At 39.1% G+C, this 19,341-nt stretch overlaps 1 protein-coding gene across 3 annotated transcripts; it reads right to left on the bottom strand.

The window, feature by feature from the left end:
• Positions 1 to 204: 204 nt before the first annotated feature.
• Positions 205 to 19,323, bottom strand: LOC112569848. 3 transcript variants are annotated; one of them, XM_025247875.1, is made up of 17 exons: positions 19,103 to 19,323; positions 16,639 to 18,430; positions 15,988 to 16,044; positions 15,371 to 15,471; positions 11,660 to 11,687; positions 10,425 to 11,094; positions 9,913 to 10,096; positions 8,044 to 9,120; positions 7,135 to 7,616; positions 6,699 to 6,750; positions 5,691 to 5,777; positions 5,198 to 5,409; positions 4,443 to 4,596; positions 3,907 to 4,014; positions 2,489 to 2,595; positions 2,161 to 2,278; positions 205 to 1,945 (listed from the first exon to the last, which is right to left on the bottom strand). In XM_025247875.1, exons 2-17 carry the CDS (start codon positions 16,853 to 16,855, stop codon positions 1,601 to 1,603), a joined length of 3,999 nt encoding a protein of 1,332 aa, XP_025103660.1. In that variant the 5' UTR covers positions 16,856 to 18,430; positions 19,103 to 19,323; the 3' UTR covers positions 205 to 1,600. The 3 variants fall into 3 exon arrangements, with proteins under 3 accessions (XP_025103660.1, XP_025103662.1, XP_025103663.1); XM_025247877.1 differs by having other exon boundaries at positions 19,204 to 19,323; XM_025247878.1 differs by lacking the exons at positions 11,660 to 11,687; positions 15,988 to 16,044; positions 16,639 to 18,430; positions 19,103 to 19,323 and having other exon boundaries at positions 15,371 to 15,453.
• Between the last annotated feature and the right edge of the window lie 18 nt (positions 19,324 to 19,341).

Genomic DNA, 19,341 nt, shown 5'->3' with positions numbered 1-19,341 from the left:
ACCAAAAACTCTTGTTGCAACTACACAACGAATCTAGTGAAAATGGGATGGTAATGCATACATAATGATGTCCACTAACTGAATTTAATGTGAAAAATAAAGCTGTTTAAATTCGCTCACAATAAAAAGTTAAACTGTCTTTCCTCTGAAGGCAGCTTTCACCAATACTCTCTCACAGTTCCATAAAACTTGTCAGACACATTGTTTTTGTACTTTTTCTGTTAGAATGTTATGGACTGAAGATTCCTCAGGCTAAGTCATATTTGATAAATTAACCTTCAATCAAATGAACATAAGTTAAATAAAAAAGGAAAGTTATTAAAAGAAGTTCACTATGCATTTTGGCCAAAAAGACTCCACGGGCTAGATCCAGCTCACGGGCCATACTTTGCCCACTCCTGAAGTACAGAAATTCTCAGAAATCAAATTACTTACTTTCCTCTGCTGCTAGTAATAGTTTCTATGTAGAATGTACATCTGAACTGAGAAATTTTTCATTTGAAAAGTTACAAAAAGCTTTAAAGATTTAGAAAAGGTGTCTTGGCAATCTGGGTGTAACTGCAAGATTAATGATAATAACTGCTTATGCAGCATGGCTGCATTTTTATGCATCTCACTAAAAATTAATAAAATCAATTATCAAAAGAAGTTATTAAAAATTATTCATAATTACATTATTGCCTTTTAGGCATGTGAACTCCTCTCTGTCCAAAATTCTTACTGTATTACTAATGGAAGCTCTGCTGGTTAAATGGAATGCAAGCATGCATCTTAAGCACAGATCTTAAACATCTTTTTATGATATTTGAATTATCATTTCTAATGATTCACTAAAACTTAACAGTCCTTTCACTGGTTGTCCAAGATAAGTCTGAAGTATAAGAAACATGACCAATGGTCAAAAGGTCAAAAGAAATTATGTTTGATTAAATTTTAGTCAACTACCCCATACAAAGTACAGCCAACACAAGTAGGTATGCACAGACAAAGACTGTGTATGCCTGCTGTTTACACAGGGAAGCTGAGCAGGGCTTCAACCTTTCACAAAACTGAGTTGAACTCAGCACTAATGGAGAACACATTGACAGTCACTTTTACTTTTACTGTATTAATAATATATTCAAATTTACTGATAAGTATGCACTTGCACTGTCGCAAGTGCCATCACTACCCTACTCAATAAATGCTTTTTCAGCTGCCTTTTTAAGTCAAAAAGATTGTTCAGACATCATTCCAATGAAGTGACCCTCCATTTAAAATATATTATATAAGAACATATAAGAACAAAGCACACGAATAAAGAATTTTTCCTTGTTCTGGGAATCTTGTCCTCCAAGAAATTGATAATATTCCAAATTTTTTTTTTTTTTCATCAGCATATCTTATAACCAGCATGCCATATCATCCTCATTCACAGAAAGCCTGAGTCTAGCCACATTCAATAAAATGTCAGGTCTCTTTCCTGCCCATATAAGAAAACCAGTAAAAACTTCTCAGCTGTACACTTCATGCTAGAAAGTCTAAATCCTGTTGCAGTGTTGCCACAGGGGAACCACCTCTTGTCCAGCACACCATCAAACTAAAAAATTAATTGTATTTTTCACCTCAGGCAGCAGTCTTCTGTGAACTCACATGCACAAAGTTTGCCTTTTACCAACAACTGAGTGTTAAAGACGCGGATGTTGGTACACAAAGGGAGAGCACCGCACAAGCGCTCGGTAAACTCCTTTACAGTCAAGTTCATGATGGCGTCATTGCTGTGCTGAAAGTCTGGATCCAAGGAGCAGCCATTGCACAGCACTGGTATGGTACTGCTGTCCTCAGTCTGCTGCAGCAGTGACTTGGAGTGTGCAGAAGAGTCCTTGACCATTAAACCCCATTCCAAGACTTGCAGATGCTTGACATTGAGGACAGCAGCTACGGCGTTAGAGTTGACTGTTGCTGGCTGCAAAATGTAACATGCACAATGCAAAGATCTATGAAAATTGCTGATCAGTCATTTCTACACAAATAGACAACGTATTTTATCCAGTCTTATGCATCAGAAAACTAGTGTGTGCATATACATTCTTACACTTGCTGTCCCACTTGCAGTTATTTCATGCTTGTGCACACATTTTGAGTGCTTAAGCTCAAGTTCTCCTTAACATTGTTGCTTACCAAGATGCCACAGCCGGTGTCAGGCCACAGGACCAATGTGTGTAAACAGGTGAGTTCTGACAAAGCTTTGTTGAGAGAGGCTGGGATCACAAACAGAATCAGCTCCAAGCGCTCAAGTCTGCACAGGCAAAAAGCTTGTCCCATAAGAAAGGCATGGAAGAAAACCTCAGAAAACCCCACTCTTAAAAAAATATCCTGAGAATGTTTAACTCACAGAGTTAATTCTTCTCATTTTTTGTTTAAATAAAGTGTGGTACAAAGGTGATTCAGCTTTTAGCAGAATATGATATGGCTGAAAAGATGAGGCTATTTGCAATGAGTAACTTACTTCGTGAGATATAATAAAGCATCGCCCAGACCTATGTCAGGTATCTCTCCACCACATTCTAGTCGAAGGTGCCGCAGCTCTCGTAATTCCCCTAAAAGCAAGTACGTCTAAAGAGAAGAGAAAACAGGCTGTTGTACAAGACCATATAACACCTAATGAAGCAACAATAATGTACATCCCCAAGTTTAAATGTTCTCTCTCCCCTACCCCAAATTTCACACAAGATACCTTTGTCTTTACATGGATTTTGGATGAATTATTTCTTTTCTCCTTCTCATCATCATTGTACTGACGTAGTACCTTTCCCCAGCACCAAAGCTGGGCTCAAAGTGCTTTACATACACAGGCACTACCTTTTAAGGGTACATATCAAATGCACCGTCATGACAGTGACCCAAATGAAGACAATGTTTTGTTGCCATGAATGATGGTGTGAAGATGAAGAGGTGTCATTTTTTGAGAGGGTGGGATAGGGAAGAGTTTGCTGGAAAAGAATACCCTGAAATGAAAAGTTGTGCCCATGGGGGCAAACAAGCAAAAACAGGTTAACAAAAAAAGAAACAAATTGTGAAGGAGTGAGGGTGTCCTGAACGGAATGACACTGGCTGCTGCAGATACTAAATAATTTTCTCAAGGATTTACAACCAGTATGACACTGTACGATGAGAAACATGTTTAGCAGAGTTAAGAATTGTAGTTCTGGGCACTTCAAGTTGACTAACTTTTAAGCAAGACCAGTTTCCATGATCTTTGCCCTGATGCCTCTGACTTCTTTGCCTGCTGAAGTCTGTCTCACAGTAGTGTACCATACTCCAAATGCCCAACACTGATAATGCGGCAACCAACTTAAAGGTGCAGATCTAACAGGACCACAGCACAGCAATCCAAGAAAAGGAATCATTGCAAATACCCAAGCCACAGATGAACACAGCAGCTGGCACAACAGTGGACTCCAATGGCAAGCAAACAACTGCAACGTGAAAAAGGTCCCACTGAAGTCTAGAAGGTGCAAACAAAAAGTGTCGATAAGTGATGATAACAGACCACACAGATAACACCACAAAATACAGATCCAGCAATCCAACAATGGATGTCAAAAAACAATGTAGCTGCAACAAAAATAGTCAAAACTCTTGCAAGTTAGTCAAATGGGGCATCACTCTGACGTCATCTACTGTTCTGTGGAAAGATCTCATTCTGGTTGCCAGCAGGTAACCTTCAGAGCTATTTATCTTTAGGATGACTAGCCTGTGATCCTTCTGGAGAAAAGCTATAATCCCAGGGGAAATCTTTAATCTCTCTTTGGCATGTTTATGAAGGTTGCAGACAAAACAAAAGTGAAAATTAAAGGTGAATTTTTGTTTCCTTGGCTTTAATGGCTTTTATTACTATTATTGAGATTTTCTAGATGCACCAACCTGAGAGGTCCAGTTGAGACAGTTGCCCAATTCAAGCTCCCTCAAATGCTTCATGTCAGCTAAGAAATTAAAGTCGCTGTCCCGCATGGCATGCAAGGATGTCAGAGACTACAGAAGATACGACATAAGATGAGTTAACTTTATGATAATAAGACATAAGAAGAGTTGACTTTATGATAAAACACAAAATAGTTTTTTTTTATTATAATATACAAGAAGAGTAGTCCTGTAACTGTTCAGCTGCTGTAGAGTGAAATAGAAAAAGACAGCACTTATTTTGGCACTAGCTTTGGTGGTGCCTATGTTTCTCTCCCATGCTGCCTTTTCCTTCTCAACTCTCTAAGGGAATGAGGTAATGATTCACTAACTTAGGCCAACAAAGGTTTAAAAATGGCAAGTGAACAGCTTCAGAACCTAGTGCTCTAACAATTCAACTATCCATCTACCCTTAATAAACACACAAACAAATGTGAATGAATATTTATTCATGTATACCCTTGCCCCCTCCCTGATAACAACATCAACAATGATCTTACCAAGGAGTGAAGATGTTTCAGATGTGCTAGTTCTGATAAACTTCCATTGAAGGTAAATGTGGGCAACACCAACCCCAACACTCCACGCAGCCGCAGCTCCCGTAGGTGAACCAGACTACCAAACTTGCCCACATCCAGCTTGGTGGGTGTTGTCCTGAGCACATATTTTAATTAGGTGCTTAAATAAAAATCAGAAAATAAATGCTAAAGGTTTCTAGCATAAGTAGGATAGTGAGCAGCTTTGATAAAAGGTCGAGTGTTACTTGCTAATTCCTGCAGATGAAATAACACTTGTAAAAAATCTGGACTGCGTAAAGTTTTTGAAGACTCTTTTAGTGATCCCTGCTTGATGCATTTCTCCAGCTTTTGTTTTCCAGGAGGACAAAAAACAAGTGAAATGGAAGATTCCTCAAATATGTTTTGTAATACTTTTAAAATATCATGTTGCATGACAATAACAATGATCAACTGTACTGATCCCAGTTGGCAATTATGCTCAGGAGGTCTACTCAGATACAAAAATAAACAAAACAAGTGACAACACATGTGATAGTTGTGGGTGGCATGAATTTTGGTGTAAAGTTTATGCATGTCTATTTAACAAAAAAATTTTTTAATTGAAAAAAAAATGCTGTTAATTGTGCTGAAGAAATCCTCTAAATTAACTACAATAAAAATTCACATAATCCAAATAATACTTTTAAATTTTTAATCAAATATAGCCCTAAGTAAACATTGTGTGTAGATGCACTAACCACATCTGTTCACTGTAGATATCCGTAAAAAGAGTGATATGCTCTGCTTTGAAGACTTCTAGCCGAGTAAGCTTCTCCACAACAGCATGTACAACAGCAGCTGGGACCAGGCCAAATTCTATGTGCCGCAAGCCCATTAGCAAGTCCAAGTTCTCCATCAGAATTTGCCAGGCCTGACTCTGGCTACCCTTGTGTTTCACACCCTTTAAGAGCTGCAAGGCAGAAAAGGCAACAGAGTTAGAAGCCACAGACACATTGTGATCTCTAATGCAAATAATATGAAACATGGTACCACAGACATAACAGAAACTTATATGGTGACGAAAAGGAAAAGTAATCCTCCATCATGTGACACTAGCCTTCCGCAAACTTCTGCCATAATAATGGTTACTAAGTCCGGTAGAAGTGAGGAGAAGAAATGGGAGAGGAAGATAACTGAAAGAAGACATACTGTTACAGTGTTAGTGTACTTGTGTTTGAAAGGGCAGCTCACCAGCTTTTGGGTTCCACAACTCCTCATAAACTTTAAAGCCTTTTCCCAATCAGCCACTAAAAGGTCTTTGAGATTAACAGACTGCCACTGTAACAAGAAAATAATAATAAACAAAAGATTTGTATAGTGCAAACTCACACATGTAAGAAGCATGCTTCTGGTGCTTAAGAACAAGACATGGACAACATACGAGGGACAAAAGAACAAATAACATATGAACGACAGAAGGATAAATAACAGTACTGATGATGAATAAAAGACAAATACAGAAAACGTAAAGAGGAGCCAAGTAACAAGGACTGAGAGTATCATGATTTTGTAAAGGAAGATGAGTAAGGAAGTAGCGATACGTGAAAAAGGGGAGAGGGAGTGACAAAGGACTAGCATTGTGTCGACTGTTGTTAGTAGTAATGCTTAAGGAAAAGATATGTTTTCAATGCACATTTTAAGGATTCCATGGTGGGCAGATGGCGGATATGGAAAGGAAGAGAGTTCCACCGTTTTGCTGCACGGTGGTCATATGTTTTTGTTCTGGTGACAGGAATAGTTCAGAGACGGTTGTCAGACAAGGAGCGGAGTTGTCTAGCTGGGACGTAAGGGAAGAGCAGTTCAGAGAAATAATCAGGGCAGGAGCCAGCAAAGAAATTAAAACACAGCATTAACAGTATGTACTGAATGCAAGAGCAGATGGGTAGCCAATGCAGAAAATAATGAAGAGGGGTGACATGGTCCCGCTTACTAACTCTAAGCATCAGACGTGCAGTTGAGTTCTGTACTTTCTGGAGTTTATGAAGAAATAGCATGAAACACACGAAGAAAACTAAATTCTGCAAACAGTTCACCTATGTTTATTTCAGGTCAAGGAGAATAAAGGAACCCTCTATTTACATTTTTACATAGTGAAGAAAATGACAAATTAAAAAAAAAAAATCTCTTTTAATATGAAAGCATTTCAAATTTGTTTAATTCTGCCACCACAAAGAAGAGAATCTGAATTTTTTTCTTTACCAAGGTTCGCTGTCGGGCAATCTGTAGCCAGGTGGAGCAGACTTGGCTGGCACTGCAACAACAGTGAATAGCTCACATTGAATTAAGCAAAAAAAAAAAAACAAAAAACCAAGGATAGCCTCATGAAAATGGGTCACAAGCTTAGCCTGATGAAATCCTAAGCATCATGGTACATTGACTTACAGGACTCAAAATTACCTATGAAGTGATCACAATTTGTGTCAATTAATTGTAAAGAGATAAAAATAATACAGACAGCAGCAAACCATCCCAGAAAATCATTTTACAGCAAATTCTGGTCAATGTTTGGGGAGACAGTTTGGGAATTTTTATTCCTGAAACTAGTATAAAACCAATCCCTTTTATGCAACTATAGTACTCTGAACTAGTTGCATCTAGACAGATAGCCTGAAATATCAGAGTCAAAAATACTTACTGCAGAAGATCTGGAATCTGAAGAAACTGGAAGATTTGCAGCATGGCATCAAATCCTCCAAACAACCTGTGCATCATGCACTGGGAGGGATTGATTTGTGACTGTGACTTTACTCTAAGATGGCACTTCCCTGATGACACATACTTAGAGCTTTTGCTTTTGTTGAGTGAACTGTCATCTGATGAAGAAGGTACATCTAATGAAGCATATGCATCTGATGTTGAAGGAATATCAGATGCAAGAACTGATATAAAAGGGACATCTGATGTAGAAGGTAAATCTAGTCTAGCTTGTGCATATGATGTGGAAGGTTCATCACTGGCCTTGGCTTCAAGTTGTGTGCCTTGTTCAGCTGCGGCTGCAGGGTTGACAGTTGTCATAGTTACAGGTGAAGATGTAGTAAGAGTGTTGTTAGATACAGTCAATGGGAATGTTGTTTCAGAGTTGGGTGGCATGGAAAATGTGCCTGGAGGAAGCACTACCTGTAGACATGACCCACTATTATGAAACTTACTAAGACTCAAAACACTGCAAAATTTTAGTAACAGACACAATTACTAATAGAAGATGGGCAAGCAGAAACAATTTCCTAATTTCCAATAAGAAAACTCCTAAGCACTACTAGAGATAAGCTTCAGGAACTTTTCATGAAAAAAACGTTTTCTTAATTGTAAAAACTAACAAATTTTCTTACATCATTATTTTCATAAGATTTGCTTTTATTTATATATATATGTGTGTGGACAGAGACAGTCTTTTTTGTTAGAAGTATCATGCACTGCATCTCAGCTTTCACTTCACTCCTGAGCCATCTAGGGCCAACAGCACCAAAATATCCTTCACTCTTTTCCTACCTCTAACCTTTTAATTTTTATGACGCAGATCTGATACTGATAATTGCATTCTCACCTTGACAGCCTCTTTGGATTTGAGAAGGCAGTATGGTGGCACAACAATGTGTCTGTTGTTGATTTTTAGTGCTAATGGCTGGTTTACATTCACACGCTTCAATATGGATGCTGGTAAGGTTAGCAGCTGGGCCGGACTTGGCTGAGATAAGGAATTTTTTCCAAAAGGTAAAGAAGTTGCTGCTGTTGTACTCATTGACAGAGTTGGAGCTGGCAGAGGTAACAAGTTTTCCCTTGCAGGTGTACTCTCGGAAGGGGCAAGACTTGGCAGAACTAAAGGATCTTTGTCTTGATGTGTAGCAAATGCCAAAGTACTTGCAGATAGGGCAGGACTCAGCAGACTCACATGTTTTTGTGAAGGGGATGGGGGAGGATTTACTGGTGCTTTTAAAGTTTCTTCTGCTAGTGAAGTAACCATCAAAGTACTCCCAGATGGTGGTATTGAATTCTTCTCAGCAGATAAAGAAACAGTTGACATACTTCTTGACAGGGGTGCTGTTACAGTAGAGGATGAAGCAGCTTCTTCAATAAGGCTGCCACTAACAGTTACTGCTGGTGTTGCTGTGGATGCCACTAACCCGGGAGCGGCCACCAGACGTGGTGGAGGTCGAAAAGCTGTGGCAATGCTTTGGGTAGGATTGACTTTACTGGATAGAGTGAGTGGAGGAGGTACAGCCCCTCTCATCAACAGACGGGGTGGGTCTGGCATGCTGGGAAGTGGCTGTGACGTGGTGACTGGTTGGTCATGCTTTCCTACCATGCCACGTAGCACCTGGATAGCATCAGAGTTGCTGCCCTCTGCAGGCTGAGGCAGTTGTCCTGAATGTTTCGTGCTTCCACTTTGCACTGGCAACTGCTGGCAAGCTATTTGTCCAGGCATAAGAGGCAGGAAGAGGGGTATGACACCTGAAGGTTGGTGTATGATGGTGAGCTGCGGTGCTGACATGCTCAACACTGCAGGGGATGGTGGGGTGGGAATGGGTGGAGCTGGTGCTTGTTCATGTCTTGATGCTGATGGTCCTGCAGATTTGGATGGTGGGATGACAGAGGGTGGAGGAGTGGGCATGTTAATGCAGCGCTGAAATATAAATAATATAAACATATGAAAAATAAATACAACAGGAACAAATAACAATATTTCATATTTAAAAAAAAATGTAACACAGTGTACACACAAAGACCTGATAAGGTTTACAATGAGCAAAAGATACACATGCTAAATGTTTTGGTGAATGGGTCTCTTCCTAAGCTGAAACACTATCCCGAAAATGTGGAATTCACTTCTGTATATTCATATAGTAGGTTTTTCCAAAAGAGATATGCTCAATTCTAGATCAAAAGGCTTGACTTATACCATCTCCGCTGTGTGGAGAGACAGAGGCTAGAACAAGCGATGGCAGAATGTCTCCAGTCTGATGAATGGAACAGAGAGAAATCTGGCATGAGGTAAGCGAACTGACCTGAAAGGCTGGTATGGCAACAGATAGATTGGGGGCAAGGAAATGAACAACATGATAGCAAAGCATGGCAATCTTGAATTTGGTCACTGCAAATGCACCCTCAAATGATAGGCTTTCCTCTACAGAAAGAGATGATGTTCACAGGTTTATATCTCGAGAGCTGAGAGGGAAGGGATGTTGTTCATTCGAATTTTGGGGACTTCTATCTCATGCAACACTATTCATCTGCAAGGGAAAACAAGGGAGCCAGTGCAGAGTTTTTTCTTCAAAAAAAGTGAAACAGACCTTTAAAAATACTGATACGAATTTGAAACATTTTCTGAAAAGTTTTTGCTGCTTAATGTAGTTTACACATAAAGGTAAAACAGATCCTCCAGCATCAAAAATTACAAAAAAATTATCAAGCTTACCAAACATTTGAACTGATCTGCTGCTCCTTGGGAAGAAGACTTTTCTGTGTTCACACACTGGTGATGAAAGAGACACATACAGACACAGCACTGTAGTTTTGGAGGCTGCCCATTAAGCCCAGGACAACTGTTGCTGCACAACTGTCCAACAGACAAGTTGCGCTTTTTTGTAGAATGAGATTTGCTGCAAGTGAAAACAGACCGAGAAATGTATTACCAGCACTATGATAAGTAGGCATGTTGCCCTGTTGAAAGGGTGCATAATGTACTTCACAAAATTTAATCACAGATCATTCCACACTAGTGATAACTGATACAAAAATGTTATTTCATTCTTTTGTTTTATTTTATTATCTATTTTATTAATCATCCTAGAGGACAATATTACAATAATGATAAATTACAAAGAGTTTTTATGTATGTGAAGTCATAATAGAATTTTTGTCACTATATACATAAATAAATCTAGAATAATTGTTTACATGTTGCAGTTTGTTTGCATCCTACAGTACCTGGATGGAATTTTGAACTTAATATGTGGGGTGGTGCTTTTTCTTGCAGTTGCCTTCACGATGCGAGAAGGTGAGTGCTGCAAGTGGGTGGGAGCATGATCGAAGTGTACTGGCTCAAATGGAGGTTCGCTGAGATTTTCTTCACGACTTCCCTGCATCCTCATTTCAGTCTGTGAACCTTTCTGGGACTCCTCACCTAGACTTAAATCTTCCTCATCATCTGCTCGATCAATAATGATTTCTGGTGGAGGCAGGTCCTGGATTAAGACCTCCGTCTCATGGGGCTCCTCTCTCACCTCCCAGCTTCCTCTCAGCCAACCCCTGCCTCGACCTCTGCTCCTTGTAACAACTTTTGCCTTCTTTGAGTCAATGCTAGGCCCACTAATGAGGCTCCATTCTTTACTGTTTTCATCCTCACCCTTAATGTCTGATGGTGATGAGGCCATGGATAAATCTAAAAAGTGATCTGAGGGTTTCAGTTGTTGTTTGCGGGAACCATCATTCTTTGAAGTTGTTCGAGCAGGCGTTTTGCCTTTATGAGATCTTGAAACACGCTGCACACGTCTTGGTGTCCCTGCATTTCGAACGGATTCCCAGGGCTCCTCAAATAGTGGTATACGCAGAAAGGTAAAGTTTTCCTCCGTCAGTGGGACTGAAGGGTGATCTCTCACTGGAACCCAACATTTGAATCGTTGTATTATGGATTAAGCCTAAAGAATGAAGCAACTGCGCTCTGTAAAATAATAATAAAAATAATGATGATGCATTATAATTATAAATTTATGCATAATAAAAATCTGTTGATAACACAAAATTGAAATTGTGTAATCTCACCAAAAGGAAAAAAATGATAGTAAGTCAACAATCTATGCTCCAATACACACACATATGCAAATTATATACATGCATAACGATAGACTTAATTAGGAAAAACCGAATACACAGGGTTGTCCATGGGACATATTTTTCTATCCCGTCCCATGGCAATTTATGCCTGTCCCATCCCGTCCCATCCCACGGGACGTTTCCCATGGGATTAACAATCCTATGGACAACACTGAAAACCACTTTTCAGCTTTTGTTCTATAATGATGATTCAGAGGAAAGATTTAAATCCTTGATGAATGAAATAACAGTAAATTTTGCAATATCAAGTATCGACTACCATGAAATACAAGTGTGTGCTGTCCATCCCATCCCATGGGACGTTGCCAGGTATATAGCTAAATACTTACAATATTGGGCAACTTCGACCTTTGACCTCTGTGGTGGGAAAAAAACAAACAAATCTAAACAAAAATCACTATTTTACATTTATTTCATAAAAAAGGGGTGAATAAAGTTGTGTGTAACTCTTGACTTACATTATTTGCAGAAAAGTGGGCAAAATGCAGCATTAATACTATTTAGGGTTTTTTGTTTGTTTTGTGGGCCATTCAGTACTTGTAAATATGCAGGAACAACATATTTTGGATACAAATCTATAGGTTATTCCCAAAACATAATAGGCTGATATTCTTAAAACATACACCTCACCACCTTTAAATACTAATACTAATACAGATTATAAAATATTACAAGTGCAAGTAATGGTGGCAAGGATGACATACAAGTTGTGCCTCTACAATTAGATCAATTGATGATATATAAAAATAAAAAAAAAAATTGTCTTTTTGGGTACATGCTTCTTTCCTTGAGTTTAGTACCTTTCAAATGACTAGAATTAACAAGACAATGCCACTGCCCATCACTCATTCTGCTTTACAGCTGCCACAAGTATTCTGATTATTTCACTAAAAAGATATCAGATATTCGATCATCCTTGACCTTGATGTTGGTGCCTGAAAGCATCTCTTGCGTTGTTCTTCTCTGATCAAATTTTGATGAAAGCCAAGCCAGTTAGACATAATGCCTTCTTCTTGAGTACTTAGATATTTTACTTGCTGCCATCACAAACATTTTAAGTCAGCTCATTATCAGGTGTTTTTCTTTGTTTAAAAATGTCCTGCTGAGGCCACTCCTTAAGAAATCCAAGCATGACATCAATTTGCTGAATAACTACTGCCCAGTTTCCAACGTCTTTTCTCTCAAAGATCATAGAGAAAATAGTTTTGCTACAGTTCTGGGCCTATTTACAAAGAGCATCAGCTCTTTCTCCATGCTCAGTCAGCATATAGACCTTTTCACAGTACCAAAACTACTTGAATTAAAGTGACCACCGAAATATTATCTGCCCTTGACGGTGGTGATGTTTGCCTTAACTCTAGTGGACCTGTCTGTTGAATTCAACACTATCATCCACTCTCTGCTCCTTCAAAGACTCCACACCCTCTATGGAATTTCTGGACCTGCATGCATGGTTCAAATTCTATCTCACTGATAGGATGCAGACTGCATTCGTTGATGGTCAAACACCTCGCCCTGCTCCACTTTCTTGTGGTGTCCCCCCAAGGCTCAGTAGTCAGCCAGATCTGTTCATTCTGCATACGAAACCACTTTTATCTCACATCCAGTCTCACAAGATTTCTCACCAATCATACGCTGATAACATACAGCTGTACTGTACTGCTTCACCAAAATTGAGTTTCATTAGTTACTCCTTATTCCTTTTCACCACCCAGTGGAGCATAAGGCCACAACTACACCACGCCATGGGATCTGGTTCTGGGTGTCTTTTTCCAGTTGGGTCCATGCCATGCCAGCTGCCTCCGCCTCGCTGTGGACTAATCTCCTTGATGTCCTGATAAGTCACGGAAGGACCTCAGCTTTATCTTCATGGTAGCCACAAGTAGGTGGTTGTCTGTGGCTGCATCTGCACCACACCTTACCCTGACATCCAGCAGACTCCTTCTAAACTGGCGATTAATGATGATGTGGTCAATCTGGTTTTCTGTATGCCATTCCACCTGGTCTCACACATGCTGAAGAGCTTGATGCCAAAGTTCTTCATTTCCTGTGCTATCTGAGTTGATTTCCTCTCTTGCATAGGGTTCTCATCTTCCAGGTCCCTATCCTGGTTTTTTGCCTTGGCCGAGAGAAGATGGGTTGGTGAGCTGACTTCCCGAAGGCTTTTGCCAACATGCGCCACAGGCCCTTCTGAAGAGGGATCTTCCTGTCCAGGCTCTAGTTGTGCTTGTGTTGCATTTGCAGTTTCTGTTGTTGTTACAGGGTTGTTTTACAGGGTGAGGTTGCTAGCCCCACGCCCAACCCTCCTCCTCCTTCATCCGGGCTTGGAACTGGCAGGTTACACAGGGGGTTTCCAGGCGGAGTTTCATTACTTACTAGCCATAGAAGCCTATATCAGCAATATCAAGTAATGGGTGGTAACAAACAAACTTAAACTCAATGATGATAAAACAGAAGCCTTCCTATGTTCAAGAAAAAGAAATCTTCACTCATTTGTCCGCCAAATCACATCAAGGTGGACAAAACCAACATTACCTTTGTGTCATCTGTCAGAAATTTGGGATTCATTGTCACTGCAGACATGACTTTTGATGAACAAATTACAGCTGTCAGTCTGCCTATTATGAGCTACATAAAATCAGCGCCATAAATCACATTCTCTCTACGTGTGCTAAGAACACTTGTTTGTGCGTTTGTACTTTCTTGGTTTTATTACTGCAACTCAGAGCCGGCGCTAGGTGAGGTGGCGAGCAGGGGCGACCGCCCAAGGCCCCAAGTCTGATGGGGGCTCTGGGCTAACAAGTGCACCACTGGGACGAGACAGTATGTAATTTTTTTATTGCCCTTCTATGTATGTTAAGCAGTCTTCCAAAGGCCCCGCAATTCTATTTGCCCAACGCCGCGCATACCCCTAGTGCCAGCTCTCTGCAGCTCCTTACTTGTTGGCTGTCCTGCATACCTTCTTCACAAACTGCAGAATTCCTTTGCATACCACAAGGAAACAGGACCATGTCACTCCTTCATTTTCTACACGGGCTACCCATCTGCTGTCACACTCAGTAAAACTGTTTGAGCTGTTTTAATTTCTTTGCTGGCTCCTGCCATGATTATTTCTATGAACTTCTCTTCCCTTATGTCCCAGCCAGACAACTACACTCTTTGTCTGAGGACCATCACCTAACTATTCTTGTCGCCAGAACAACAACATATGGTCATAGGATGTTAAGTTACTGTGCAGCGAAACAATGGAACTCTCTCCCTTTCCATATCCGCCACCTACCCATTATTGAATCCTTTAAATGTGAATTAAAATGCACTCTTCCTTAAGCATTACTCCTACAAACAGTCCACACAATACTAGTCCTTTCCCACACCCTTCCCCCCTATTCCATTTATTGCTATGTTCACCTTCTTTTTGCAAAATCATGATACTCTCAGACCTTGCTACTTGAATCCTTTTTACATTTTTATATTTGTCTTTTACTCATCAGCAGTATTGTTGTTCTGTTGTTCATGTGTTGTTTGCTTGTTCTTCTGTTCCTCATATGTCGCCTATGTCTCATTCTTGTTCTTAAGTGCTGAGCATGCTCCTTAGGAGTGTGCATTTATAAATTTTGCATTTATTATTATTTCAAAAGACAGTATTTGCTTTAAGACAAATTTTTTTTAATGAGCTTCTTATAGTTATTATAGTTGTTTCTAGCCTTACCAAAGCACCATTCTAGTTCTTTTGTTTTAATGATGAATTTTGACGAGTGTTGTACTTTTTCTTCTGCTGAAGAAAAGCATGATCATCTTAAAAAAACAAACAAAAAATTACAAACAAAAAACCTTGTGGTTTTGAGGTGAAAACATTAAGTCTAGGCCTTGTCTTGGATTTAATATGATGAAGTTGGTGAATTTCAACTTAGGCGTAGTAGTTAACTCATGAATAAAAGCCAGCAAATGGTATATTTACATGTACAATAATAAAGACTAGCTTATTAGACTGGTCACGTTTGAAAAGATTTACACTGTTAGTGCAAAATGACAATGCTTACAAGTTTCTTCTTCTCTGGTGTAAAATAGTAGATATCAGCAGGCTTTTGGCCAGAAGAAGTCTCAGTGAAGATACCTCTAAATACTACCTCTCTAAGCCAGCCTATGAAAATACAGAAAGATCATGCATTTTCCCATGTTAATATTCTTAAAATGTTGGTCTAGAAATTATACAGTTTTAGTACAGTTTTCAGAAAATGAGAAAGAAGTTGCCATAGTCAAAAATCTTACATAGAGAAGCTAGAAATGATTAATTAATTACGCAAATTAATATTTAAACAGAAAATTGTTGTAAATCCATTTTATCCCAACTGTGAAAATCAGGTCAAATTACAATGGTGCTAGAGAATGTTTAGTGTTGGTAGCTGTAAAAATGTAACGTCAGGACTGTCTGACAACTTTCTTGTCCATTATTATACGTTGTCCTCTGTCATTTATTTTATTTGCTTAATTTTCCAAATTCCTGACCTATGATTACTTCTACTTTTAATACTGCTTTTTATTGAGCTGTACTATAAAGTGAGTGTGTTCCCATAAGAGTGCAATGATGTTCTGTTCTAGACAGAACACCATATTACTACATTATTTTTATTGTGCAATGGTGATGAAGTAAACTCACCATGTTCTTTCATGGGTATCATGTACTGTGCTTTATTAAGAGTTGTATCTGAAGCACCTGCAGTTGAATTAAAAAAATATTATGCAATATTTTTCAGCATGAGCATGGGCTATCCAACTGATTTGAGAGAAATAATAAATCCAAATGGTGCACTGGGTATATTCAGCATAGGTCAACAAGAAAAAGTATAGTGAATACAAACACACACACAAAATGTAAGAATGGGAAAAAGTGTTTAAAAAAGTAAAAGAACAGGGTCAGCAAAAGAGGAAGAGGAGAAGAAGAATTCATTTATCTGCCAAGTGATACTGCATGAGGAATATGTGTCTTAAATGGCCACCACTTACTCGACAAATACCAATCACCAACACACTCGCAGACACTAATACACACACTTCGGTAAGTACACCTAAAAAATAAGTGAAATATACTCTTGATAACCACTCAGCAAAAGCGTAGCTGAGAATTCTGCAAACTGCTCTGGCAGTGAAGGCCATATAGCATTGTAGTGTTCTTGAGTTTGGCTTATCTTTACATCCTTGTGTGCTGACTATTTTATCTGCTCTTGATAAAAATTAAAAAAATTTATTGTTAACTAATGACAGTATCATAACACACACACATACACTCTCTCAAGTTACAAATGTTCACCTCTGTTGGTTACCGAAGGAGACTTCTTGAGGCTTTGAGTGTGATCAGTTTTAGGAACCTTGCTGACCTCATCAATAGCATCCAATACTGGAATGCTCAGCCCTGCCTCCTCATAGCTGCGTTTTTGGTTTGTTTTCTGCAAGCTTTCCTGCTGAGAGGAAATTACCTGGCTGTTTATGACTTTCCCAGAACTGCCACTTTCTTTTGAAACATCCATTGATTCACTGGACTCAATTACACTGTCACAGTCTATTATCTGTTTTCTTGTTTTGTTGGTGAAGCCAGCAGGATCATTTTCGTATTTTTTTTGCCCTCACTTTCAATAGTGCTGTCTTTGATGAGGTCCATGTCATCTGAAGTTTTCTGCCTTTTGCCTTTTTTGAGGGACTTATAGCTCTTTTCTGCTTTTGAAAGTTCCATATCCTCTCCTGTATAGGACAGATCAATTAAAACTTCTGATAAGTGCATGGCCTTTTGTGGTGTGGAAAATTCTTTAGCATTTCTTTGGGACTGTAAAGAATCCTTATCCTTCACTATATTTAAAGACTCTATGAATTCTTCTGGCTTTGCCGAGTCCGTGGTCTGTCTTGCTTCCAAAGCGTCGATAATATCTTCTGAACCTCTGAAACCTGTAACAGTTTCATTTTTAGTCAAGTCATCTGACTCTGTAGGATCCTCCCCCACTTTTTCTTTTGATGGATTCACAACTGCTCTTTCATTTTTGAATGTATATCCTGTTTTGGATCTGAAGATGATTCTGTATTAAATGTTTTGGCAGAGGTTCTGACATTTCCTTTTCTTCCTAAAGACTTTTTCTTTTGCGTTTCTGTGGAACCTTGAGTCTCTTTCTCACTTACTACATCTTTATCTAATTCTTTTCTTTCACTGGAATCTTTTGAAGGTTTGTCTTGGAAATCTGCTAATGAGCTGATCTCTATTGCTTTATCTGGTGCATTCTTTGACTGTTGTATTTCACGCACTGGTTCACACAGTTCACTATTATCACCTTCAGCTACATGCCTGTAACATGTCACATGACACTCCATTAGCGTGCTAGAATGCATTTTTTTAGCCTTATTGATTTGTTCTTTATCAGTCACCTCACATTCACGGTCACTGACATTCAAATCACTCTCATTACCAGTTTCATTAGATTCATTGTTTAGTACACTGTCCTCCTTGTCATTATCACAGCCTCCTCCATTTTCTGCAAAAATTGCTTTATTCCTTATTGTCAATGAAACTCTTTCTCCACTAGATAAATGCATGTTGAGATCAGTGCACTTTTCCTGATTATCGAGTACTACTGGTGACAGATTTCCAGCCAGCTGGAAATGAGTCCTACCCACTGTGTCTGACAAACTGTGGTACTGATGATCCAGGTTCCGCACTGAAAATGTTTTCACAGATTCCTCACTTTCACCATCTCTGTCAGCTACATCTTCCAAAGCTTTTGCTCTTCCATGAGAAATCTGTTTCAGCTCTGGTGCAGGTTCACTTATCTGCCCTTTGCCCTTTTTTTCAGGACATAACTTGCCAGACCTTTGCTCTGTCCCCGAGCATAGACTGTTCTTTCTGCTGCTCTCAGCATTCTTGAGGTCTTTGCTCATCTGAATGTTTTCTTGCTTTGGATTCTCGGTTTCACTTCTTGCACAAATGCCAGAAAGGTTCTGTTGCTGTGTAGTTGCTGACACCACTGAACAGGTCTGGAGTGACGCAGCAGTCATGCTGCAGGGTGCAGCATACATGTGGTCAATTCTAAATGCCAACTCATCCATATCTTGTTAAATATCTGAAAAGCAGACATTAACTAAATTTCAAGATTTGGGGTAAAAACTATGTATGTTACTGAAAAAAGAATAACACCACTACCAATGGAAAATTTCAAGATATGCAGATCAAGCCAAAGCTTACAGATCTTTATCTGGGAAAAAAGTTCTCTTCGCTGATTAGAGAACTTTTTTCCATTTTTAACTTTGGTAACACAGTCATTAAACAGAGCAACGAAGATACTGTAAATATTATAAACATTTTTCTCAAGGACTGTTTATAATTCTTCTAGCAAATAATAATGGTGATTCTTTTTCAAAATAAGTTTATAAGAGCACAAATGTATATAAATATAGAACAACAATGGTTAAGGATTTACATCACATTATAAAACATTTAGTAAAGGACTGATATAGACATGATGGCATCGGGAAGGCTACTAGAAACCAAAGTTCGATGGTAGCTTGTCTATTAGTATTGTGAACATATTCTCTCTCTCAGACGCATCTTTTAAAGACATTTTGTACCACATACATACATGCTTGGGTGTATATATGCGTGTTATCGACTATCATATGTAACTTCTTATAAAGGTTTTATCATCAATATTATTTAACATTAAGGAAACCGCCTTTCTAACACTCTAAGATAACCCTCAACGTTTATATTGACAAATAAGATGAAAAAGTCTAACCAAAAGATGTTTTTGCTTAACGTCTCTGCGCTTCGTCACTAGCTTTAGAAAAGGGCATTCATCACGACTGGAAAGCAGACCCGAAGGTCCATCAGATTTACTGCAAATGTGGAATTCAATTCGAGAAATTTTGGTTTTTGCATCACCAATGATAGTCCCATCATCTGTAAAATAAACGGGCCTGCAGCTGCAGCGCTCATTTTCACTTTTTCCAAAGTTCAGCGTAGACCGGAAAGTCT

The sequence above is a fragment of the Pomacea canaliculata genome, linkage group LG8 (assembly GCF_003073045.1).
Source record: "Pomacea canaliculata isolate SZHN2017 linkage group LG8, ASM307304v1, whole genome shotgun sequence".
Classification (NCBI taxonomy): domain Eukaryota; kingdom Metazoa; phylum Mollusca; class Gastropoda; order Architaenioglossa; family Ampullariidae; genus Pomacea; species Pomacea canaliculata.
Note: the sequence above shows the minus strand (reverse complement) of the source record. Positions and strands in the feature narration are given on the sequence as shown.

What these genes read in the sequence shown, in the direction of transcription:
- LOC112569848 (XM_025247875.1), bottom strand. Translation starts at nt 16,855, where the DNA reads ATGGATGTTTCAAAAGAAAGTGGCAGTTCTGGGAAAGTCATAAACAGC. An exon ending in AATCCAAAGAGGCTGTCAAG is followed by an intron (nt 7,617 to 8,043) that starts GTGAGAATGCAA and finishes TCATGTCTACAG; the next exon opens with GTAGTGCTTCCTCCAGGCAC. An exon ending in GTCTCAACTGGACCTCTCAG is followed by an intron (nt 2,596 to 3,906) that starts GTTGGTGCATCT and finishes TCTTCTCTTTAG; the next exon opens with ACGTACTTGCTTTTAGGGGA.